Source organism: Pinus tabuliformis, chromosome 8, assembly GCF_031772625.1.
Source record: "Pinus tabuliformis cultivar Carrire ecotype Pingquan chromosome 8, CPIR1, whole genome shotgun sequence".
Taxonomy (NCBI): Eukaryota; Viridiplantae; Streptophyta; class Pinopsida; order Pinales; family Pinaceae; genus Pinus; species Pinus tabuliformis.
In genome coordinates, this window is record NC_142294.1 from 26,122,623 (window position 1) to 26,150,234 (window position 27,612).

Consider the following 27,612-nt stretch of genomic DNA (forward strand, 5'->3'; position numbering starts at 1 on the left):
TGGCAAAGGGGTACGCACAAAAAGAAGGGATGGATTATGAGGAAACCTTCGCCCTAGTGTGCAGATACACTTCCATCTAATCAGTTATATCTCTAGCAGCTCAGATAGGATGGCAGATTCACTAGATCGACTTCAAGACAACCTTCTTGAACAGAGTGATGGAGGAGGAAGTGTACAGAGAACAACGAGAAGGCTTTGAGACTCAAGAGAGACGCACGCATGTGTGCAAATTGAAGAAGACTCTATACGGGCTCAAGCAGGCATCCAAGGCATGGTATGGTAGAATTGAAACCTACTTACAGCAAATGGGGTTCATCAAGAGTGACGCAGATGCCAACCTTACTATTTGATGATAGAGGATGAGCTCCTCATTCTAGTTTTGTATGTGGATGATCTATTCTTGACAAGATCATCAAGGCTCATAGAGGATTGCAAGAGGAACCTGGCAGAAGAATTTGACATGAAGGATTTGGAGTCGATGCACTATTTCCTAAGATTAGAGGTGTGGCAGAAAAATGGAGAGATCTTCCTTGGGAAAGGAAGATACGCTACAGATATTTTGAAGAGGTTCAAGATGCAGGATTGTAGACCCATATCTACACCCATGATTACCAATTGGAAGAAGACAGATGCATCAGATGACAAGGATGTCGACCCCACCTTGTATAGATAGCTCATTGGGTCTCTCATGTATCTGGTCAACACTAGGCCAGAGATTTACTTCGTAGTCAATACCCTTGGTCAGTTCATGGTGAAATCGAAAAGGGTACATTGGGCAGCAGCGAGGCATATTCTGAGATACAATTAAGGCATAGTCGAGTATGGGTTGAAATCAATGTTGCAGTAATCGTTATCGGGATATTATCAGCGAGGGGGAAAAAACGGAAAAGAAATCGTAAAAATCGGGAAAAAATCTGTAAAAATCGGGAAAAATCGTAAAATACAAAAATATTCATTTTTTTCAAATTTTTTCAATTTTTTTAATATCTAAAGCATCTACAACATAAAATAAATACATTGACACATAAATATGATAAAGAACTAATATATAAAACGTGTAATATCATTTCTAGTGCTACATCACACATAAAAGTGAATCATGTCCTAAATAGTAAGTCCTGACTCCTGAGTCCCAACTTAGCCTCAAAATATCAACAAAAAATATAATAATGTATCTCATATCATGAGTCATAATGTCATATACAATGAAATGAACCAAATAACTAAAGTCTAATACTATTGATTTCCTCTACCCCTCTTGCGAGAAAATGCAATAACTTTCCCTTTCCCTCTAGATGTAAATGTCAATGGAGTTGGCAATGGAATCTGTTGTGCTCTAGAAGTTGAAGAACTAGGAGCCATAGGAGGTAGACCACGTCCTCTACGGGTGGTAGGGGTAGCCCGGGTAGGTGGTGTCACCTCCTCCTATTGCTCTGCCTCCTCCTCCTCCTCCTCCCCCTCCACTACCTCCTGCTCTAACCAATCATCAACAGACTCCATGAGAGGCCTCTCGGCCTCAACCTTCCATGCAGCAGTGGTGTCAATCCCATCCAATGAGATGGCCTCCATATCAAGTATCCTCTCAAGTTGCCTCACCCACAATCAAATATTGTAGTAGACGTAGACCATGTCATTAAGTCGCTGGGACTCCAACCTGTACAAAGATCATGAAATAATAATTATAAAAAAAATATATTGTTTAATGAATTCAAAAAAATATTTGGAAATTTGCAATATTTTAAGTTTTAAGTTTACCTTGTTGCGCTTCTTGTTGTGTATTTTTTCAAATACACTCCAGTTGCGCTCGCATCCTAAGGAGCTACATGTTTGGCTGAGGATTCGAATGGCAAGCTTTTGCAGAAGGGGCACCCTAGCACCATACATTCTCCACCATGCATCTACAACAAAATTACAAATAAAATTTTAAATAAACATAAGAAAAAAATGAAATTTGAAAGTTGAAGCAAAGTATGAAGTTACGAACTTGAAGAGACAACGAAATTTGAAACAAAATAAAAAATACCTGGCATTTTAGTCATCCTATCAGTCACAGCCATGTCAAAGCCAAATGTGCCACCTGCCATCCTGTATGTCTCAATTTCTTTGGAGATTTCTGTACGTTCTGCTGGAGATCGCACCATCCTCTAAACACAGTTTAAGAATCCAAAAATGTGGGGTTCAGGTAGATCCCTGCAACATGAATGGGATGATGGAGTGTGTTGTTCCATCGTTCATCAATCACTTCCCACAGGAGGAGTTGTCTCTGAAACCCCTCATCCCCTTATCATCATAGTAGGCCCGAAAGGATTCTTTGGCCCTGCCCATGGCATCATACAAATAGCCCATTGCGAGCTTCTCACCATCAACTAATCGAAGAACCTTTACCAAAGGTTCAGTAATGTTGCACACCTCGTGCACTCTCGCCCAGAAGTCTTCATGGCATGAAACTATCTGCATATGGCCTCTCCCTCTGGTTTGTGGTTCATTGTCAAAGCACGCCACTTGTCTGAAAGAAACACTTTTCACATCCCACATAGAATTCAAGAGAGATTGAAGAGATATGAAACTAGTGGCAAACCATGTAATGGCAAGGCGCACCAACTCTTTGCTGTTGGTGAATTTTCTCATCAAGCTAAGCACAGACGTATGATTATATATAAATTTTGTAATGCTTTTTGATGACTCAACAATATCTTTGACAAAGGAAATTTTCCCTATGTTCTCCAACATCAAATCAATACAATGTGCAGCACAAGGTGTCCAAAATAAAGTAGGATGCCTCTCCATAAGCATCCTGCCAACAGCAACATAATTTGCAGCATTGTCCGATATGACTTGGACAACATGTTCTGCACCCACCTCCAAAATAAACACATCCAGCAAATCACATAAAGTTTTTGCATCTTTGATATGTGAAGATGCATCAACAGATTTCATAAACATTGTCCCCTTGGAACAACTAACCAAGAAGTTTATAAGGGTACTCCCCTTTTGGTCGGTCCAGCCATCTAACATCAAAGTGCATCTCGTTTGTGCCCATGATGCCCTAAACTCCTCCAATCTTTTGGTGCAGTCAACTTTTTCATTTTGAAGAATCTGGCCTCTAAAGTCATCATAAGAAGGGATTTTGTACCCTGGGCCAACAGTTGCAATAGCATCAACAACAAGCTGGAAAAATGGATTATTCCTTGCAACGCTGAAAGGAATATCACTCCAAAGGAAAAATTTGGCCAACAACTTGTTAGCTTGTTCTTTCTCAGTTTTTTTAAGCATTGAAGTGATAGATGGTTGTGAACCAGGCGTGGTTCTAGGAACAAAAAATGATGAGGCAGCTACCGGGTTGGTTGTAGATATTGATGCTGAAGTAGAACCAGTGCCACTTCCTTGTTCACCTGAGCCTAACACAGTCTTTGCTAGTTGCTTCTTCATTTCTGCTTTGGCCTCTCTATTGTGCTCTAAATTTTCCAATGATCTCATGGCTTTTCGGATGATTTCCGGATTTGTATTTCTGCAAGGCCCTACATCAAATCCAAGGATTTGTGCAAGGTGATACTTCAATCTATAAACGCTCCCCCCCCCCCCGACATATTTTGCCCACACAACTTGCAAGACAAGTTTATTCTATCAAACCCTCCATCAGGTTCACCAAATTCCCACAGAGGGTCCAATTTCCTTGGCATGTTTGTAACTTGGTTGAACTCTTGACTCTTGAGTTTTAAATTTGTAAGATGAAGTTTGAACTTTGAAGTTGAATGGTGAACCTATGGCAAAATAAGGATTGCAAGTTACAAAAATTAAAAAAAATTACATACATGAGTAACATGACAAAACACATTGAATTTTTGACAATTTAACAAACAAAAACACCATCAAATCAACTCAAAAATATTTGATAAACCAATGGGTTATCCAAACCCAACCAAAAACAAAACAAAACACATAAATTTGGTGCCCATACCGATTTGTCGGAGAAAATTGATCCTCTCCTCCTCCCAATCCACCGTTGCCGCTGTATGAACAAATGAATAAAAAAAATCGATTTTTGGGTGTTTATAACTCGTTGTCCGCTGGCCCCACGATTAATTCACATCGAATCGCAATTTTATCGTAGTTATCGCGATTTTTTCGGAAAAATCGCCAAAAAAAACCCGCGTAAAAATCATGTGATTTTATCGGCGTTTTGAAAAAACCGCGATAAAACGATAAAATCGTGATTTTATCGCGAGTTTCGCATCACTGGTTGAAATATACATGAGAGGATGACGCCAGCCTTTGTGGGTACAAAGATGTAGATTGGGCAAGCAGTTCAGAGGACAACAAAAGTACCTCTGGGTACTACTTTAGTGTTGGATCAGGGATGGTTTCTTGGTGTAGTAGGAAGCATAAGTCAGTAGCACTGAGCTCTGCAGAAGCAGACTATATGGAAGCTAGCACAACTACGTGCGAAGCTATATGGCTTCGAAAGTTGCTAGTAAGCTTGTTCAAGCATAGGATGGAGGCGACCAGTGTCTAATGTGATAATCAGAGTTGCATAAAGCTCTCTAAGAATCCAGTGTTTCATGACAAGTCAAGGCACATCGATATTCGATGTCACTTCATCAAAGATTGTGTACAGCGAGGAGCACTCCAGATATAGTATGTTCCTACAGAAGAGCAAGTTGCAGATATACTCACGAAAGCTCTAGGGAGGGCTAAGTTCATCTATTTCAGAGAACAAATGGGTATGGTGGAGAACCTGTTTCAGTAGCAAGGATAAGCTATTTTGGATATTGCAGACGTTGCAGTTGCAACAACAATAAGAGGGATTTGCAATGCAGATGCAGTGTTGGCAGCAATTTCGCAGAGTTAGCAGCAGCACAAATGCAGTATATATCAAAGTTGTGCAATGGTTGGTGGGCAACAGCAGCCATACATCAACAGCATGACAAGAAATGATGCAGAGACAAGGTGTTGCTATAGGGGGCAGCGACACTAGAACACATTCCTCGCTAAGAGAGAGTTAGTTTTTTAAGCATCGAATGTGTTCTCGCCACAAAATTTTGTAGAGAGGCTAGAATACATCAGATCTCCCAAACCTAGAAATCGTTTTTGGAAATTCCGCCTAGAAGTGTCTCAATTAGATTAATAACCAATTTTAAATATTTCCTAGGTCTAAACTTAGGGAATATGGTTAATTAATCAGTATTAATTGGGATAAGGCTTGAATCATCTAGAAACTCACACGGATCGACCCAGAAATGATCCTAGCCATTGATTAAGTTTTAATGTTGGTCGTTGGTTCTCCAACAATGGATTATTAAAGAAAGTCGATGTGGTGATGGAGATCATCCAATGCAGATACTCAGTTGCCCATGCAACTCGATTTTCTCAATAGCAACTCAGTAGAGAAGATAGAGCCAGAGGGTGAGTAGCAGGTGGAGCAGGAGGGCAGCAACATTCCGAGAGAATATTTTCAGTCCCCGAAAGTGCCAAAGGAAGAAAGGTCGAAATATTCAAAGGGCCAGTGTAGGAACTATGCAGAGGTTGGTGCAAGCCTCTCACACAGAGGTTGGAGAAGCTATTTTGGAGGCAGAAAATAGTTGTGGGGTGAGAGAAAATTCTCACAATATTTTTGCCAGTGTTTTCTTCAGATTAGATTGCCAACTTGGCATCTAAATTATTGTACTCAAATTTGTTGTTGAACATTAATAATAAAACCCTCATTTGTTGCATCGGTTTTCCAAAGTTGGGTTTTTCTTGGGACAATTGTCCAAAACTAACCATATCAATTTTATTGTGTGTGTGCTAGAATTTGTCAATTTCCAGTGTTTTATTTTCCACAGTGTTTGTATGGTGAAAACTGCAACTGTGAATTTATTCATTATTTATCGTAATAAATAAACTGCACAATTATTTTCCAAGTTAGAAGAATAATCTCCAGTAGCTGCAATAAATAGAATTTTCACATGCGATGATGGAGTTGTGAGAAAAGCCAAGCCCTAGCTCATAAATCAAACTTTGCCCCGATATCCCCAAAGCTAGTGCCTCATTGGATCAAATCAACACCATTAAGTGAAAATCCTTTCTTTGATCCTTTCCTCCTCCTTGTCTAGGTTAAGAATATCCTTGATTGCTAAACTCTTACCTCCTAACCTAGGTTGGGTCCACTTGGTCCCGTGTGGTCCCATTTCATCGAAAAGTCAATTCTTCAAGAACCATCCGGGATACCAATTCTAATAAGGACTTTAGGGATTAGGAAACTCTTTCACAAGTCATATTCCCTAAACCTAATCCTCACATCCTCCCATCCTTCTCCTAGAATACATTGTACCTTGCTTAGAAAGAAAGCAAACTCTATTTTTCAACCTCTTCTGGAAAGGGATTGTTTGGGTCACGCTATATTCACTTGTTGATTTATCCTTCATTTGTGACTCCATATATACCGGGTCTCCTCCCATCAATGAAAGTTCGTAAATAGTAGGGAGCCTTAGTTGAGGTGACAGTGGGCTAAGTCTCCATTTGTTGCCCTTTGTCTAGCATTTTCCCCTTTCGGGATCCCCCTTAGGTCCTTGCTAGTTTGAGCGATAACAAGAGTGAGTAGCAAAGGGTTTAGGAGTGCTTTGGAAGTGATTCAAGCAAGCGGTAAGTGCATTTTGCTTCCATTTCTTTTACCAGTTTTGCTACAATGGTTCGCATGTCCATTTTTTTTACATGTTAGTGCATTTTTTCTTTTTCTTTTTACAGTGTTCGTGGCTCAATCAAAGGTAGCAAGGAAAGGGCAAAAGAAGGGGAAGAATGTCCCCATTAGTAATGTCCAGTTTCATCTAGGGTCTGCCAGTGCTTCCTCTGTTCGAAGTGGGGTTGCAACAACAGCTTCAAATATTGAGAAAAAAAATAAATGTAGAAATATAGCGGGTTCAAGAAAGTAAATATCCCTTGTGGAAGTATGTCACAAGAGATCAAGGGCCAAGCAACATGTTAAAGGGAGGAGGCAATGTTCTTTAGACATGCAGCTATTGCAATAGTCCATTCAAGAGCATTTATTTCCATGTGAAAGCGCATTTGTTGGGCTTACTAGGTTATGGAATTGGGGCATGCGCAAATGTGTTTGTAGCTGAGAGGAAAGAAATGGAAAGATAAGCCAATGTTGGTGTGGCAAGGGTGGCTGCATCATCTAAAAAAACAAGAATGAAGATCCCCTTCCAATATATATATATATATAAGAGAAAGGACTATCCTGAAGATGGGTATTCAAAAGAAAATTTGACTGACCACAAAGGGTCTAGATATACCACCTGGGCCAAATACTTCACAGAACTCATTCAAGCATGGCCTAATACAATACATGAATACAACAACGAGGATATTTTTGGCTCACTTAGTGATTTTTGATTAAAATCAAAGGTGATAAAATATCCTTTAGTAACTGCTACGAGTGAGCGGTTAACATGCTCAATACCTATACTTACACAAGTTCTTGAGATACAATGCAAGAGCCTATTTAGGCCATGCCATATTAAAAATGAGAGTCATCTTAGAGATGCTAGCAAGCTATATTTTATCTATCATCTTAGAGAGGATTATTTTGGAGGGTTACCTTGAGGAGCGAAGGTGACACCAATTTTCTAGGAAGGGCAATAGATGAACAAAACCAAGAGGGGAAAATAAGGGAGGTCGTAACACTATTGAAGCACCTTTGAAGAAAAACAATGGCAATGCCTAGGAAAAGAAAGAAGGGGTGTCAAAGGGGGTATAATTCATGAAATACCTATGAATTTAGGAGGCAATAATAACAAAATGTACCTAACTAGGGTGCAAGAGTTGTGAGGACTAGTGAAGAGCCAACAAAGATGAGATGTAGAAAAACTAGTGCAACAACGAAGGCTACAAGAGGAAACACTAGCATGGAACGAGCAAGGGCTTGAGTGGTGACGATGCTAGTGAGGTACCAATGAAGAAAGAAATCCTTGACACTAGTAGGTAATCGAGAAAGGAAAGAGAATGAGAATGAGTCACTCAAGCTATCCCACTTCATTCTTGGGCCCTAGCATAGACTACCCAAAAAACCTCCTAGTTGGGAATTACTCATATTCTCAATTGTACTAATTCTTCCCAATATCATCGATTTCTTAGATGCACAAGCATCATTTCCTCAAGGTTCTAATCCCATAATTCATCGTAAACATTGAATGATAACCTGTGTAATTGGATTCGTGCTATCCCCAACGTGACCCAAATCCTACATGTCAGAGATGATTCTTGAGGGACACGTGCCCAATTCGTGGGTCGAGCATGTCTGAACACGAGGGATTCGTGGACCTAGCGAATTTGATTCGCCTGAGTAGTGTGTCATGACTTTGGGACACGTGTCCCTCTAGAAAAGCATGCCCCAGTGTTTCAAAAGCCTGATTTGGGCCACTTTCTCTTCATTGTAATGTGTATCTCCTTTTGTAGGTGTGTGGGAGCGAGTAGCAAAGGGTTTAGGAGCACTTTGGGGGCGATTCAAGCAATCAGTAAGTGCATTTTTCTTCCAATTTTTTTCTAGTTTTGCTACAACAGTTTGACTGTCCATTTTGTTTACATGCTAGTGCATTTTTTCTTTATTTTTACAGCATTCATGGCTCAATCAAGGGTAGCAGGGAAGGGGCAAAAGAAGGGGAAGAATGTCCCCATTGGTAATGCCCCCACCCGCTATTCCAATTTCATTAGGGTCTGCCAGTGCTCCCTCTGTTGGAAGTGGCACTGCAACAGCAGCTTCAAATGTTGAGAGAAAAATAAATTTAGAAAGATCGCAGGATCAAGAAAGTAAATATCCCTTGTGGAAGTATGTCACAAGAGATCAAGGGCCAGGCATCATGTTAAAAGGAGGAGCAGAGACAGACACTATGGCCATTTGGAGACCATTCTACACCACTCTTGGCAACCTCATCCCTCGATATATGCCCTAGAAAAGCTTGTGCATGGATGATGTCAACATATTATTGCCCTACGGTTCACACGTGTGGGAAGATTATTATATTTTGCTTAAGCTAGTAGGTCAGCTTGTGACCAAACTCATCATTGTGACATGTTTTATTGTTTTAGGGGCGCTTTTAGGCTAAAAAGAGCATTAGTACTCCTCATATAAATAGAGGAGATTAACCATCGATTTCTTTTCATCACTTGCACTTGCGTTTTTCGGCCTATATTAGAGAATTATGTCCTCTTCTTGTGGAGAATTTGGATCTATGAATGCATTTTGACAATTGGAGCTAATTTGTTTGTATTTGGAGCTAATGTCCTATATCAATGGACAAATTTTTCATGCATGTTATCTTGTAAGTGAGCATTTTATTGGATAAATCTTTTCTTTGTGTCTAATGCATGGAAAGTTTTGAATCTAGGATTCTCTATTGTGCCCTAAATTGTTGAAATTTCATTTGATGGAATCAAGATATCTTTATTGCATACATTACTTATGAACGACATGTGAATGATAATCCTAGTGGTGAACTTTGATTAGCTCTCCCATAAGACTCTTTGATTCATTGCATAGGAAATTGCTAGGGTTGTTGATGTTAGGGCATCAATTATCCTTCCTCCTTGGCAACTTTTAGATATCCAATCAACTCATAAACTCCATACTCCCAAGGCTCAAGGCATTGGCCTATTTTGTTGGTCATCACATCCACTTTTCAAATTTCATCCATAAACATTTTCCTTCTTTCTTCTTGACCTAACTCAACGCCTTCAAGGCCAAGCGTCTAAGCTAGGGCTTGGTGTCAATTTCTAGGAGATGATTTTTTTTGTTGGAGAGTCTGAATACCAAGACGATAGTGACTACCACAAAATCACTTCTTTTGGTAGGCATTCACTTCAATTTCATCCAAAAATTTCTTTGCCCTAGTTGTTTTCCCTAAGTAAACCCTAGTTTGGTGTTGCTTAAACTTAGGGGCTTATTTGATGGTTTCATGTGCGTTTGTTTTGTTGAAAATCATCATTGAAAACCCTTCTCCTCACCTTAACCTTGGACCATCCTAAATCTCAACCTACTAATCAAACCATAGATCGTGTGTGCCTGAAATTAGCTTCTCCAAGGAAACTGAATTACCTCTCCCCATCGGGGCCTTGTACTTAAGTTGTTTATTCTCCTTGGAAATCCTTAGATCATTGCAAACCTCAAACCTAGAAGACCTATTAGGTGACCATACAAATATCAAGACTCCTTCCATCGGTGAAATTCCATAAAAAGTAAGCAGTCTTGGCCATGGTGATAGTGGGTCACTACCCTCTTGTTGTCTCTTGGTTCAGTGTTTGCCTTGTAGGGTGCCCCTCTACAAGACTTGCTAGATTTTGTGGCAACAAGCTTGGCAAATACCTTAAAATAGTAGTGACAATGGCATACAACTCAACATGACAAACAAAGGTTAAACTAATCGTCTATGTAAAAAGTTGACCTATAAAAAAGTTGGAGGCTGACAATTGGAAAAGCATGCTCCCCATACTAATAAAAGAGTCGTAGCATCAAGATGGTCACAACTGAGATCCACCAATAATTCAATGACTTGTTATGTAGAGTTGAATAATTATGACCACCAATGCACTTGTGTTAATTCTTCAATCATCACTACCATCAAAATGCATTCATGCAATTTATAAAAATAAAATTTAAAAATATGTAAAATAAAATCAATAACGCATGAGCTTGTATACCATCATTTTCATTAATAATCACAGTTTAGACATCATACTATCTAGCATTTATACCAAAAAGCTAGGGTCATAACTTTAACAAATGGACCTTTTTTAGTTATGATTTAGGATTATAGCCACTATAAATTTCATATTGAAGGAAATTTGATATTTCATCTACATTTTCAATTTTTTTAATTTCTAAATGTATTTACACTTGTAAATCTCTTACACAAGGTAATCTTCATTTTTTGTTATTATTGTTATTCAAAATATATGTACTTTGATAAAAATCTTTTAGATTTTAGAAATAAGTGGCATAAATCTCTTTTATTTGCTTATATGAAAATTTACATCCAACTTTTATAGAAAACAAAAATAAGCATGAAAGAACTTATTCTTATGAAAAAGTAAAAGAAAGTTACATAAGGAAACCAAGAAAAAAAAACCCTTGTGAAGTACAAGAACCTGAAGAAGAGCACTTGCTCCCAACTGGTTATCATGTAGATCCAATGTCAAACTGAGACCCCTTTCTTTTGAAGCCACGATACTTTCTTGTATATTGTGCATGGTTTGACTACCTGATTTAACAACAATTTAAACATTGTTATGGATGCAATAAGGATATCTAATTACAACTACAAGAGAAAACAAAATAATAAAATCGATTGATTTGTATCTAATATGAAAAAATAAACACATTGATCTCTATTTTGTGTAATCATTTTAATTTAGCTAAATGGAAAATAGTTAAATCATTGATTTTACATCAACACTTGACCCTATACAATGACTAGCACAAGATTAAGCTTTCTAATGGCATAATGATTGCATACCAAAAATATATAATTTGATCTTGTTAAATTCTAAGAACTCTAGACTTAGAAATATATTGTAATGCATTCATTATCAAGAAAAAGATTATTCGAGGGCCCTTATTTAGCATTGCAACTTAGAAAATATTTATCTCAGATATTTCTGACGTTGCTAATAAAATAAAAAAACTAGTATATTAACTCAAAAAATAAAATGCATTTATGCATGTAGATTTCCACAGTGATGAACTTGATGTTTATAAGAACTTCTGTAATATTGTGTGTTATTCTAGTGAGAATAACACATAGTATTCCAAAAGTTACTATCAATATCAAATAAAATGCAATAGAAATCAAATGGAGAGATCAATCACACTAGAACAACAAATTTGTACCTTGTTACCACAAAATCTAACAGGTCTTGGAGAGGGAAACCCTACAAGACAAAAGTTAGACAATGGATTTTCACCAATGGAAGGAGTTCTGGTAAGAGAGGAAGAGATCGATTCTAAAATAGATGTGTTGTAGATTGTTGAAAAATCTAGAGCATCATATGGGTTAGGTTTTTTAGGGAGATTTCTCTTAGACTTTGACATTTTCTTTTGATTGCTCTTTTCTTCTTATTAGTCCTTCTTTCAATTTGTTATGTTCCTTTCATCAAGACAAATGCCAAACAATGAAGATCACAACAAGGGACACAAGATGTAGGCACTTAGCCATGGAAAAACCCCTATCTAGGGGAAAACCCAGTCCAACTCTTCCACTAGTATATTCAAATCAAGATGAGACAATCCAAGACCCTATAGACAAAAGACCTTTCTCACTCCAAACCATCAAGTCGACCCTTTCCTTCTTCTTCTGTAGTCCTTGGTCTAAGTTCGTCATCCTAGAATTTTTGGCTCCTGCAATACATATCATTCCCTTTAAGTTTGAGGCAGAATCTAGATGATATAAATCTTTTCTTCCTTCGTATAGTAATTCCTTCATTGGGACGTTGAAGACTTCAGTTAGGCATCTTCGCACTTTCTTCTTCATATCAACTTCAGATCACTTGTGTCATCTCTTCAAAAGGTCAAATAGCTCTTGTATTTATAGTAGTTAGAGTCTCTAATATTAGGCCGACTTGACTTGTTGAATAGGCCGACTTGCAAGGAGACAAAGCTGACTTGATATGAGACAAGAGCTTACTGGATGGAGGAGGATAAGACAAAATATTTTTCTTTCTTTGACCTAATGAGCCCAACAAGGGTCTGCTACATAATGAGTTCAACTCAACAAAAATCCTAGAGCACTTAGTGGGTGCTTTGACCTATTGACCATTGACCCAAGCATGAAAACCATGCTTTAATAAGTCAATTTGTTTTATAATATAATTTATTTTTCTTTCTTTTTGACAAATGCATTACATCATGACTCAAATATAATTATGAAGATCGACACTAGTTACATTCTTCAACGTAGATAAGGTATAAGATGATCTCACTAGGGCTCATTGAAGAGAGACACAATATAAGTTCAAAGGATTCTTTAAGGAAGCAGTTTGTTCTCAATGAAAATACCTAGAAAAAGGAGGTGCAAGACCTAGGGTTTGATGTATTTGATGATAATGGGAGTTCCAAAGGTCAAGACCAAAGGGAAAAGGTTTTTTGCGATGGATTCCATTTCCAACAATTCCAAGGCTCATGAAACCTTCAAGAAAGTCCTCAAGTTGAGGAAGAAGAAACTAGGGTTTCCCTTTTAGGGCAACACCTGGGGCAAGAGATTTTAAGGATAAAATTTGAGTGGATGCCCAATGTTGACACCTAATCATAGGGATTCGGTGAACACTTGTAAAGAATGTAAATAGTAAATAATGGAAAATGAAGAGTCATCGGGAGGTGAAACCCAAGAGTCACTCCCTTCATGTATATAGCAAGGAGTAATCTTAATGAAAAACATAGTTGATTTGAGGAGTTACCTCCTGGCCTAATGCCTTCATGCTTTTGTTCTGCATTTTTGCAGACTAACATATCCCTGCCAGATTCTGTGCATTCTATTCTCACTGTTGAAAAATCGATTTGTTGCATTGAAGCATTTCTTTGCCTCCTTTGAAGACTTGAGCAAGTTGCTACATCGGAGGTGCGCTGCCCAAAGTGTTGTGGTTGGCGCATTGAAGCCAAAGGTGTTGTGGACGGAGGTGTGCTGCGTGGAAGTGTTGTGGTATTTTAATACGTTGAATTATATTTCGTTATCGTATATGCTTGTGTTGGCTCGACAATCACAATTGAACCCATTCTCCCGGTTGAACACTGCTCTCCAAACCGCCTGCTCCACCATACCGCTCCTCCATATGCCATCACTGTGGTATCATTAATCGTTGTCCATACGTTGAACTGCCATACCACAGTCCGTCGGCCGCTCTGCTTCCATACTCCCCTGTGCTCTACTTCACATCTTGAAATCTGTTCCCATACAGTCGGTCCTCCAAACGCTGCTCCCAAACGCAACGCAACTCCCAAACATTGTGGTTATCAACATTGCCATACCACCCATACACTACTATCCCACTCCTGGTTTTTTACAATGTGTTTAATAACATAAATCCGCTCCTGTTATTTTAGGCTCTTGAATCACATTGCTTAAGTTTCATAGGAATTGTAGGCAAACCAGTAATACCATTTTTCTTCAACAAGTGAAGGTTGTCATAGTTCAAGTGTCCAAATCTAGCATTCCATAATAAACTTGATGGAAATGTACCTTCATCATAAGGAGAATTGTATCAAAAAATTTGTGCACGAGCAAAAGTACCTTGCAGCTTGAGAAACCTTTCTTCTTCTATCCCCGTCATGACAAGTGAGTGATCTGATGCTTTTCTCACCTCAACCTTGCCATCAAACATATGAATGGAGTGTCCTTGCTGGCAGACGTGGATCAAGGACAGCAAGTTTCTCCTTAGTTGTGAGAGATATAAAACATCATACAGAAGAAACTCTGGAAGACCAGGCAATTTAAGCCTGATTGTTCCAAGCCTTGATGGCTTGAGTTTTGATTTGTCTGCAAAGTATATTGTTCCATCAACATTATCAGTAAATTCTTCAAAAAAATCTCTTCTAAAAGTCATGTGGCAAGTTGCTCCTGAATCAAGCAACCAATCATTTTTCCAAGAAGCAAGTGAATCATTAAATAAGTCTTCATTTACTCCAATATTACAATGTGCCACAACATAGTGAGCGGACTCAGGTGCTTTTCCTTTCTCTTTATCATTAGTTTTACCTTTAGGTTGAACTCTTTCCTGCTCAATTATGTCCCAAGGCAACTTGCATGTGGATGCATCATGTGATCCATCTCTATTGCAATGTATGCAATGCAAATCTGACTTTTCTCCTTGAGAGTGTCTCCCCATCCTGCCTCTGAAATTTCTTCTTCCTCTTACTCTTCGACCACCTCTTCTTCTGGAAGAATCTTGAGCAAAATTATTTTCTCTATGTGCAAGACACACAACCTCTTCAAAACACTAAGGAGTTGTCTTCTTCCCAAAAGCTTTCTCTCTCTCAGCAAATTTATTTACAAAGGAGTCAAAGGTAATTTCTTTGAGGTTTCCATTTGCTTGCAATGTCTCAAGATAATTTGAGTAAGTGGGATAAAGTGCCTTTGACAAAAGCTATCAGAGGAATGTCCAGTTCAACATTAGTGACTTTGATATCATGCATAATAGGTTTTACCCCTGATGCAAGAGCAAGAGGATCATCATTTTGTAATTCAAGGCTAAACAATTTAATCATGAGTTGAACAACTTCAAGTGCAGAGTGTGAGTCATAGAGTTCCTTCAATTTTTGTAAGGCTTCGAAAGCATTTGAAAATGGCAAAATATGGCAACTCACCTCTTCATTTACTGATGTTGCAATCAAGGCATAGGCCTGGTTGTTCTTATTTTCCCAAATGGCAAATACCTTGTCTGAAGTAGGCTTTTCTAGTTCTTTGTATCCTTCTCCAACACACACTCCTTCCCGCAGCTCATTAAAAATGAGAGTGTGTTTGATTTTCCGAGACCATTATGGATAGTTCTCCTTGCCAATGAGAACCACTCCCACAATAGATATCAATGAATGCATTGTAAAATGTGTACTGTAAAAAAAAAATATATACTTCTGCTGCCAATATGTTGTAAGAAATAGCACTTCCAGTGGTAGTTTTGTAAAAAAAAATACAATTCTAATATAAATATGTAGCAGAGGTATATATGGGGGAGGGCTTATACGAGGGAGGGCTTATATTGGTGTAGGGCATACAGTAATATATAAAATGCAGTATTAAAAAACAATTGATTTGAATATAGCGATCACACAGAATTCAGTTTACGAGCCTTGAATGAATTGTTACAGTCAACCACTGCACCACGTAGGATTGAGTACAATGAGCCACCACTCTTGGGCTCGAACAGTCAGTCAACCACTGCACAAGAGATAATTCAATGTTTAGTTGTGCTTCGTTCTTGCGACAGTCTGCTTCCTCCAACAATGAAATCGCTTGAAAGGCAGATATGAGACAACACTGTAGATCTCGACTTGCCTTACATTCCAAGTTCTCTTGGGCTCGTGCAACAGCTCAATATGGTAACCAGAATGGTGTTTTAGGGACAGAGGAAGTCGGACAGCATTAATATATGCCAGGAATAAAACGCATGGTTTAGGAGTATAACCACAACGTTTGGGAGTATAACCAAATGGAGGACTATGTGTGGACGTGGAGCATTGTTCTCGATAGAGCAAATACCAAGAGCAGAGCGTATGGCAAATGGAGGGTTGTGCGTTGTGTACTATTTGGGGCCGACTGTGTAGTGGAATGGTATGCCATGGGGAGGCTGGGAGTGTTCGATTGTGCGTGTATGTGAGAGGTATGGTTATATGAATCGGGGGTCGAACAAGCAATGGAGGGTGGGACAATGGGGAGCCACGAAGGGTGGTAACCTAATTAACTGGATTCGTTATATAAGGTCCACGAATCCGAATCCGTCGTGTCGGGCACGATTCGCCCTAAAATCGTGTCCAAAAAACATGACACGTCGAATCCGATTATGACACGTCGAATCCCAAGCGTGTCATGAAAATCGGCAATGTGTCACGATTTTTGACATCATGTCCTATTTTCCAAGACTCGTTTTGGGGGAAAAGTGACCTGCGCGGGTATGAAAAGGCCGCATTTGTTCATTACAGCCATGCATATTATCATTTGGCAAGCGTTGTTTGAGCTGTTGGCAAGTGGAGAAGGGTTTGGAGCAAGGAGTTAAGGGAGTAGAGCGTTCGGCAAGGAGATTCAAGCACCAGGTAAGTGCATTTCAGCTCCATTTTTTTTCATTTCTTATTCTATTACAGCGGTTCGTATATGATTTTTTGTTTACAAATTTGTGCATGTTTTGTTCATTTCTTTTACAGTGTTCATGGCTCAATCAAAGGCACCATTTAGGGGGCAAAGGAAGGGCAAGAATGTCATGGGTGGAGACGCCCCTCCTCCCCCAATATCATCAGAGTCTATTGTAAGTAATGTTGAGGGAAGAGGACCTAAAGACAATGATAAATATCCATTGTGGAAATATGTCACAAGAGAGGATGGGACAAACACCAAGGGAAGCGGAGGAGGCAATGTGCAACGGAAATGCAACTTTTGTCACATTTCTTTCAAAAGCACATATTACCATGTGAAAGCACATTTGTTGGCTTTACCGGGTTATGGGATTGGAGCTTGTAAAGTTGTTTCTTTACAAAAGAGAAAAGAATTGGAAAAGGAGTCCAATGTTGGTATGGAACATGTGGCTTCAAAATCAAGAAAACCCAAGAATGAAGACCCCCTTCCATTTTTGAGAAAAGCCACCACCAAATTTCCATTTGAGAGTTCTACTTCTACTGGGGGACAAGCAGCAAAAAGAAGACCACTTGGTCCAATGGACAAGATTTTCCAAAAAGAGAGACGGGAAGAGCTTGATCTCACCATTGCCTTCTTCTTCTATCAAAACTTCATATCATTTAATGTTGCATGCTCACCTCTATTTATTGAGATGGGCCGAGCTCTAACTCAAGGGGCTCCAGCAGGATATGTGCCTCCTGGGTCAGAGAAGCTAAGAACCACATTGTTGACGAAGGCAAAAAAAGAGGTGCAAAAAATGCTTGAGCCTATTGTAGCATCATGGCCAACATCTAGGGTTAGCATTGTTTCTAATGGATGGACAGATCCAACACGACACCCAATCATCAACTTCATGGTGTCTTCCTTGAGTGGTCCAGTTTTCATGAAAGTAGTGGATACACTTGGCAAATACAAGGATGCACAATTTATTGGTGAGTTATTTATTAAAGTTATTGAAGATGTAGATGTTGATTCTTGTGTGCAAATCATTACAGATAATGCACATGTTTGCAAGGTTGTTGGCATGATTGTGGAAGCTAAATATCCACAAGTGTTTTGGACACCTTGCATTGTCTATTCATTGAACTTAGCACTGAAATCCATTGCTTCTGACGTGCTTTGGATTGGAAGCATTATTGAGGATGCAAGACATATCCGTAACTTTTTGCAAAATCATACAAATGCCCTCACTATCTACAAGGAGTACACCAATCTATCATTGTTGAAGATTGTTGATACAGGGTTTGCCTCTTCATTCATGATGTTGAAGAGATTGAAGGAGGTCAAGACCGCTCTTGGGGCCATGATTATTTCTGAGTTTTGGTCTTTTTGGAGAAAGACAGATCAAGTAGCCTCTAAAAGAGTGAAGGACACAGTGCTAGATGATGCTTGGTGGGAGAGGGTAGATCTAATTATTCGGATCGTGGACCCTATCATTTCTTTGCTTCGATTTGCAGATACAGACAAACCCATCCTAGGAGAGGTTTATGAGGGATGGGATTCCATGATTGAGTCTGTGAGGAGCATTATTCTACAGTGAGTGCCCCGAGTATGAGACATCACCAGAGGCCTTCTGTGATACTATAAAGAATATTCTTGTCAGCAGATGGGACAAGAATTGTACACCTTTACATTGCTTGGCTCACTCATTGAACCCCAAATACTACAGCCATGAGTCGTTGAATGGTGGACCTTCCCGCAGATTCCCTCCTCACATGGATGGTGAAATCTCACAGGGGAGGAAAGAGGTATTCAAGCGGATTTTTCAAGATAGTGCATTGCTTGCTGAGGTGGAGGATGCCTTTGCAGAGTTTTCCACTGGCAGTGGTCAATTTGGAGGTTATGATGTGATTAGAGACAGGGGGGCTAAGAAGCCCTATTCTTGGTGGGCAACTCATGGGGCAACAAGCCCTCCTCTTCAACAGTTAGCCATGAGGCTCCTCTCTCAGGTGACTTCATCCTCTTGTTGCAAGAGGAATTGGAGCACATATGGGAATTTGTATAGTGTGAAGAAGAGCAGGCTTGAGCAATCCAGGGCAGAGACAATGGTGTATGTGCACACCAACCTTCATCTTATTTACAGGCAGAGGGAAGAGTGGTTGAGGGGAAAGACAAAGAAGTGGGATGTCTTTCCTAATGATATGGGTCTGGACACCAGTGTTGAGTTGGCATTGGCCAACATGGATCTCAATGATCCAGTGCTAGAGCCTGTTAGATTTGATGACTTAGAGGGGTCATCCTCCACACCAGCAGATGCAGAGGCAACTATGGATACAGGGGAGGAGGAGGATGCAGAGGAGAGCAGTGGGGACCATGATGATGAGGACATTGATGTTGATTCTAATGCTGATGATGAGGATTGATGCCTTGAGGCTTGTATACCTGTAGTTGTTTTATATTTTCTATTTCTATTTGCCATTGGCATTGCACCAGCACTACCTATGTAACACATTTTGATTTGATGACTTAATGAGAAAACTACAGTTGTCAGTGTGTTTATCTTACTATCTTGTAGTTGTAAGTTGTCTTTCAGTTATGAATTATGAATCATGATTTATGTGACCAATACCACTGACATGTATTTGAATTTTGTATGTACTATGCATGCTATAGATGAAGATCTATGTTTGAAATCAATAAATTTGTATCATTAATTAAAATTTGTGTAAGAAATATCTAATTTTTAATATATATATATATTAATAAAATAATATATAACGAATCCTATGTGACCTATTCCGGGGGGGTCAATGTGTCCGAATCCGACACCACGAATCCCGAATCCTACGAATCCCCGTGTCAGGTGACTTAGGTGGTAACATGGAGTCTGAAGCAGAGGAGCCACGAAGGGTGGTGCTTTGATACCAAAAGAGGCACAACAAGCGGTGGGCACCGTACTAGGGATGAAGCCTGAAATGAATACAAAAACCTCTCAACACACCCCGTCAAAGCCTGTTTTGTATACAATCAAGCTCGTAGTGCGCACAACATAATGGAGGGAGGTTCAACATTGACATATTCAAGAATCCAACACAGTCCGACCTTCACTTCATTACAATGCGCACACACACCAAACTATTTGATGCAGAAAGCAAAGAATAATGGCAGGAAAATAGGAGTAACGCAGAGGCCTAAGCGTATGGCAGAGGTATCAGTTTTGCAAAATAGGCAGAATAGGTAGAAGGGAGTTACAAAGGTAGAGAAGCCAAAAATGGAGTTGGCTCTAATACCATGTCAGGGCAAGAGGTAACTCCTCAAATGAAATTTGTTTATTCATTTAGATTGCTCATAGTTATATACATGAGGGAGTGACTCTTGGGTTTCATCTCCCGATGACTCTTCCTTTTCCATTATTTATTATTTACATTATTTACAACTCTTCACCCAATCCCCATGATTAGGTGTCAACAAAGTTCATGGAAGATAGGGCCTTTAGAAAATCTCGAGAAGCCAAGAATTCTCTTTCAAAACAAGAAGAGGAGGAGCTAACAGATGCACCTGCCACTAGAGGAAGAACGAGTTGGGAACTCCAACAGATTCTACGGGATGCAAAAGATTTCATCGTTGTGCCAAGAAACAATAACAAAGAGTGAAGACAGCCAGATAGATATCAGGCCTTAGTAGCTCAAGATGGGGAGCATTCGAGCTTTCAGGAGGCCGCACAACATCAAGTTTGGATGGATGCGATGGTAGAGGAGTACAACTCTATAATGGTGAACGATGTCTGGGAAGTAGTGCCTAGGCCTCAGGACAGATCAGTGGTAGGTTCGAGATGGATCTACAAGATTAAATACGCTACAGACGACAGTGTGGAAAAATGCAAAGCTAAGTTTGTGGCTAAGGGGTATGCTCAAAAGGAAGGAATAGACTACGAAGAGACCTTCGCCCCAATAGCCAGGTATACATCTATTAGAACCGTGATATCTCTTGCAGCACAGATGGGATGGGAGATTCATCAGATGGATGTCAAAACGACATTCTTGAATGGGGTGATAGAAGAGGAAGTATACATTGAACAGCCAGAAGGCTTTGAGACACATGAGAAGAAGTCTCATGTATGCAGATTGAAGAAAACCTTGTATGGGCTCAAACAGGCACCTAGAGCATGGTATGGTCGAATTGATGGCTACTTGCAGAAGATGGGGTTCGTCAAGAGTGATGCAGATCCCAATCTCTACTATCTGGTTGTAGAGAATGAGCCTCTAGTCCTAGTATTATATGTGGATGATCTCTTCCTGACAAGATCATCTAGGCTCATCGAGGACTGCAAGAAGAATCTAGCCACAAAGTTTGACATGAAGGATTTGGGACAGATGCATTATTTCCTGGGGTTGGAAGTTTGGCAGCAGAAGGGTAAAATCTTCCTTGGACAAGGGAGATATGCTACAGAGATCCTGAAGAGATTCAGGATGCAGGACTGTAGGCCGATGGCTACTCCAATGATCACCAACTGGAAGAAAATTGATGCATCAGAAGACAAAGATGTTGATCCCACCTTATACAGGCAGCTCATAGGGTCCCTGATGTATCTGGTCAATACCAGACCAGACATTTGTTACGCTGTCAACACCCTCAGTCAGTTCATGGTGGAACCGAAGAGGGCTCATTGGGCAACAGCCAAACATGTTCTCAGATATATACAAGGAACAGTCAATTATGGACTCTTGTACACTAGAAGTAATGATATTAGATTGAGTGGGTTTACTGATGCAGATTGGGCTGGAAGTTCAGTGGATCGAAAAAGTACCTCTGGGTATTGTTTCAACATTGGATCGGGGATGACCTCCTGGTGCAATAGGAAGCAGAAATACATAGCTCTGAGCTCAACCGAAGCAAAATATATGGCCACTAGCATAGCTTCGTGCGAGGCCACATGGCTTAGAAAATTGCTTGTAAACCTATTCAGAAGAAGGATGGAGGCGACCAAGATCATGTGTGATAATCAGAGTTGTGTCAAGCTCTATGAGAATCAAGTATTTCATGATCAGTCAAAGCAAATTGATATTCAGTGTCACTTTGTCAAAGACTGTGTCCAACGAGGAGCTGTGCAGTTGAGCTGCATTCCTACAGGAGAACAGGTGGCAGACATCCTTACTAAGGCCCTTGGAAGAACCAAGTTTGCTTATTTCAAGGAGAAGATGGGGATGGTAAAGAATCCATTTCAGTAGCAGAAATGGATAAGTATCAGGTGTTGCAGTGCTATGAGCAGCATGATGCAGCATTTGAGAGAGAGTTGCAATGCAGATGCAGTGTTGGGAAGAAGGACCAGCAGCAGCACGATGCAGAGGGAGCTGCAGTACAGATGTAGCAGTGGCAGTGGTAGAGCCATGGGCAACAATACAGGAGGCAGCAGTGCAGAGGATGTTGGGTAGCAAGCCAAGCATCAGCACAAGTACCAGTGCAGGATGATCAGAGTAATGTTCAGTGGTGGAGCATTACTAGAGGACATTCCTCACTAAGAGGGAGTGTTGATTTGGGGTAGCATCGGATGTGCTCTAGCCATGAAAATTGGTGGAGAGGCTAAAGCACATGAAATCTCCAAGACCCAAAAATTGTTTTGGAAAATTCCATCCGAATGAAGAGTTATTAAAATAATTAATATTTTTAATGAGTTTCTAAGTATAAACTTAGGAAAATAAAAATATTAATGGGTATTAATAAAGGTAACGATGAGAAGCTTCTAAGAGATAAGGATCAAGTATATTTTAATCTTAGCCGATGATTAGGGGCTTAATCTCAGCTGTTGATTCATCAATAGGAAAAGTATAAGAGAAGACTTGAGGGTTAGTTGGAGAGGCACCAGAGGGAGACCAGTCAGCTCGATTTCTGGAGCGGGGTTTGCTGAGAAATTCGAACTAGAGGTCTGGATTGCAAGGAAAGGCAGCAAGTACATAATAGAGAGGCAGGGATAGTACTGGAGGACCAACGCAGAGATCAGAGAGGCAGACGCAGAGGCAGCTGGATTTCACAGTGACTGGAGGGCCTACATGGGTGATGCAGAGAGGCCAAGTGCTGACGCAGTGAGGCAAAGTGTTGACGCAAAGGGTCTGGGAGCTACGCAAAGGCCAGCTGGACTGGCGCTAAGCTTAAGGGAAGCGCCGAAGGATGTTATGGTATTACTGTTGTTTGGTTATCTCTGCTAGATGGGCCAGTTTGGCACCCTAGTTGTACTCAAGAGACGCTGATTAATAAAATCTTCCTCTGTTGCACCAGTTTTCCCTCATTGGGTTTTTCCGGGACAATTGTCCAAAAATAATTGTGTTGATGTGTTTGATTCTTATGCATGTAGTTGTTTCTGTATAATGGTGTGATATCTACAGTAGAATTTATTTTAATATTTACTGAAGGGATTTCGTAAATAACTTATTGGAAAATAAGTAGGTAAAATAAATCAGTTGCTGCAGTAACAGAATTTTCACAACCACACAGGCCGCCATAATGGCCATCTTCGAGAATCTGTCGACGACCACAAAAACACAGTCGTTGCCATGCTTAGTAGAAGGAAGGCCCGACATGTAATCCATGGAGATAGATTCCCAAGGTCGACTAGGGGTAGGCAACGGGTATAGAGGCCTTCCTTCTTGATGGTCGGTTTGGTAATATCACAGGTAGTGCAGGATATAATGTACTTCCCAAAATCCTGTCGAAGATTCCGCCAATAGGAATACTTCTGCAGTACTGCCACTGTTTTCTCGACCTCGAAATGCCCAGTGACCCGACTGTAGTGCACTTCCCAAAACATCTTGGCACGCTCGCTTAGAGGAACACAAAGGTGTCCCAAGTGGCATAATAGTGCATCTTGGAGGTGAGAATCTGGAACTTGTTGACCCTCCAAGAGCGTCTGGTATGTGTGGCCGAATTCTAGGTCGCTTTTGTAGAGAAGTGGCCAATCATAAGTCTCGTGTCCATAGGAGTCGAGCACAGTAATCAGTGCATGACTGGTGGTCGACTGAGGAAGTCTACAACATTATTGGTGTTGCCTTTCTTGTACTTAATGTTCAAATGGAATTGTTGCAGGTATGTGGACCATTTCTGATAGAGATCATTCTGCAACTTCCCTTATGTCTATATGAACTGCACAGGTCGGTGATCCGTGTGGATGATCGTTTCCTTCCCTAGAATGTAATGCTTCTATTGACGACAGGCCTGCACAATGGAATACATTTCTTTGTTGTAAGTGGGATACTTCCGAACTGTGTGTGAAAGTGTCTCACTGTGATATGCCACTGGATGCCCTTGTTGAGTAAGGATTGCCCATATAGCATAGTCAAAGGCATTTCTCTTGATCTCAAATGGTTGTTGCAAGTCTGGTAATGTGAGCACTGGTGTAGAGAAGAGGTGATGTTTCAACTCTGCGAACGCCTTCTGTTGAGATTCAAACCAAAAGAATTTTTCTTTCACTCCTACATTGGTGACTTGACTCAAGGGCCAAGTGATATTAGAGAACCCCAACACGAACCTGCGGTAGAAATTGGCAAGACCCAAAAAGTTGTGGAGCTCTGTCAAAGTGGTTGGGGCTGGCCAATCCCAAATGACTTGGATCTTGGCAAGATCCACATGCACCCCCCATTCATCAATAATGTATCACAGATACTGAACCTGGGTCATGCCAAAAGTGCATTTCTCCAAATTTGCACACAACTTGTGTTGTCGCGGTGTTTGGAGAACCTATTAGATGTGGTGGAGATGTTCTTCCCAATTGTGGCTGAAGATCAGGATGTCATCCAAGTATACCACTACAAATGAGTTGGTTAATGGCCATAAGATGTCATCCATCAGTGTCATGAAAGTTGCAGGAGCATTCGTCAACCCAAAAGGCATAACCAGCCATTCGAAACGGCCCTCCTTGGCTTTAAAGGTAGTCTTCCACACATCAGAGGGTTCGATTGTTACCTGGTGATTGTAGGAATTTATAGGGTAAGTTCCTCAGACATAACACTAAAGGACACCGCACACAAATAGATCACAAATCAATACACCAGTATTCTTGGCGTGGTTACAACCCTCAAAGAGGGAAACAGTCCACGACTTGAGCCAACGCGGCCACTTCAGGCAATCTATTAATAAAAGAATGAAAATTTACATAAGCTTCTCTCATGAACGGTTACCCTACAAATGACCTTCCATGCTCTTTAAATAGAGATCATGGACCAATCAGGTGTTAAGCCATGGATCAAGTGTCGGTAATACCAAGGAGAGAATGAACCGTCGGATCACTACATATTGTGACCGTCAGATTGTAAGTTACAAAAGTACATAGTAAAGAAACACAATTTAACTAACCCTACACTAGACCAAGTTATACTTAACTATTTCCTATGTGTCGAAATATCCTAACATCCCCCCTTAAGAACAACTTGGGATATGATTGAAGGATGTACAAATATAACACAATCGAATTAAGTCTCTTTTGGTTACTGTTGATAGACATAAATGGTATGCAGCCCCTCAAGTCTACACTCGAGACAATCTGACTGGACTGTGGGAAAGGAGACCTATGATTACATCTTGGGATGCACAACCACAAAGGTCATTACCAAATGGAGAAACACAACCACAGGTGTCATTATCAGAGGGAGAAGAACCACAACTGTCATTATCAAATGGAGAGGTTAGGGATGCATCTAAAGTCATTGATAGCATTGTTTTAAATATGCCATATTCCAAAGCTCCTCTTGTGGAGCAACTCCTTGAACCAAGCCTTGTTAGGGTTTCGGTCACAGTACCACCAAGTATTTTTACTGATGCTCTTGAAAGTAATTATTGTACTGGAACAGGGCTTGTGATCTATCATTCTAAGACGCTTGGAATAGTTGCGGTTGACAAAAATACAGTGCCCATTTCTGTATCAGATATTGTCATCAAGTTTCGTGCGTACCCAATTGAGATACCTGGAGATGTTTTGTTTCTGCACCCTATATACAACTTTGCATTAGTAGCATATGATCCTGCGACACTAAGTCCATCTAAGGCTGCAGCAGTGCGCACAGCTGCTCTTTTTCCTGAACCTGCTTTGCGTAAAGATGATGCAATCGACAATTCAATTCTCTCTAAACGATGGCGCTTTCTTTACACAGAAATGCCCCAGCTCGTCATGTCCCCCGCTCTTCTTACACCAACGCGTCTCCTGCCTCCAGAACCTACGCTCAGACCTTCCCTCCCCTCAATGGCGGCGCTGGAAACCAGAATATCCGACATATTGCGGTTGCATTTGTCGGATCTGGACGCCTTTTTACTCTCCACTGACGCTGACATTACCGTTCCCATGTTCGGAGAGTTTAGACGCCAAACCCTATGGGAATGGCTGCAATGTGTTGCAAGAAAGAAGGTACAACACCTATTTCTCAAATGTTCCCGAAACATGGAAATCCCGCCGCCGGCCCTTTTCTCATGCACTCGTCTCACTACCCTCACGCTCTACAATTATATTCTCACCGATTTTCCGACTGGTTTCGTTGGATTCAAGCTTCTCACTGAGTGCACCCTTAACTCTATCAGAATGACCGATGAATCTTTAGCCCGTTTTCTTTCTCTTTGCCCTCTTCTTCAGAAGTTCAACATAGAGCTTTGTGACGACCTGGAACGGCCTGTCATCTCAGCTCCCAACGTTACATATTTAAATCTATATGCTGATGACGAGGAGGGATGGAAGCAGCCCAAACTATTCGCTCTGCATTGTTATTTTCTTGTTGGCGTTAAAAACCCTGCCCAACGCTGCCTCAACGTTCCCGTTCGCATTCTATCTGTCGGCTGAAACAAAAAAACAAAAAAAACAAAAACAAAACGTTTATCTATGCTCTACTGCCAAGAGGCATAACCCTTCGATCGTGTCAAACAAACCGTTGCGTTAGCGTTTTGGTTCATATATATATATATATATATATATATATATATATATATATATATATATATATATATATATATATATATATATATATATTATAGTTATTTATATATAACATAATTATATAAAAATATTTATATATATATAATTATTTATATATCACATGATTATATATTATATATATTATAATTTAATTTAATTAATTAAATTATTTTAATTAATTAAATTATTATTATTAAAAAAAATATCAGTGAAAAAAATAAAAAATAAAAAAATATTATTAAAAAAAAAAATCAGAGTTTAAAAAAAATTTTAAAAAAATAATAATAACCCTAGATCCAAATCAGAATTATTAACTAACCATAGAAGATGAGCTACTAATGACCCAGTCAAATGAAGGAAGTATTAGCGGTCAAGTGTAAAGAAGACATTCGCGCCATTCGTGGCACATAAGAGATCAAGTCATCCATCAACAAGTTTTGAGGACAAAGCTTCTAAAGAAAGGGGCTATGTTATGAATATAATTCATAACAAATTAATAAATAAAATAAATATTAATACTAAATAATCAAATACTGATTAGGTTAAACAAGTCATTAGTTAAGTGAAAAAGCATGTCTAAAAGACATGCCTAATCATGAAAGGTCACCTGCTGGGGTATAAAAGCAGGGCCTCATTGTATCATCTTATATATATATATATATATATATATATATATATATACCTCTCGTGTATTTTTTAAATATTAAATTTCCAAGCTATCAGTTTTTTGTGCTTCAGCATAGTTTATATGCTACAAAGAGGCTCTATCGAACTGAGAACGTGTACGTCGTTGATCTGTAGGATCACCGGCAAGAGCACCCACTGCATCCCGAGTAGTACGGACCCATTTTGGAAGCTGAGGAGCTGAAGGAGGATCCTGAG

At 39.9% G+C, this 27,612-nt stretch overlaps 1 protein-coding gene across 1 annotated transcript in view; it reads right to left on the reverse strand.

The window, feature by feature from the left end:
• Positions 1 to 27,612, reverse strand: part of LOC149233968 (protein TONSOKU-like) — a 195,686-nt gene that overhangs the window by 83,071 nt on the left and 85,003 nt on the right. The window contains exon 12 of the mRNA XM_089371696.1: positions 11,119 to 11,231. Coding sequence (XP_089227822.1) covers positions 11,119 to 11,231 — 113 coding nt within the window. The remainder of the gene's footprint in view (positions 1 to 11,118; positions 11,232 to 27,612) is intronic.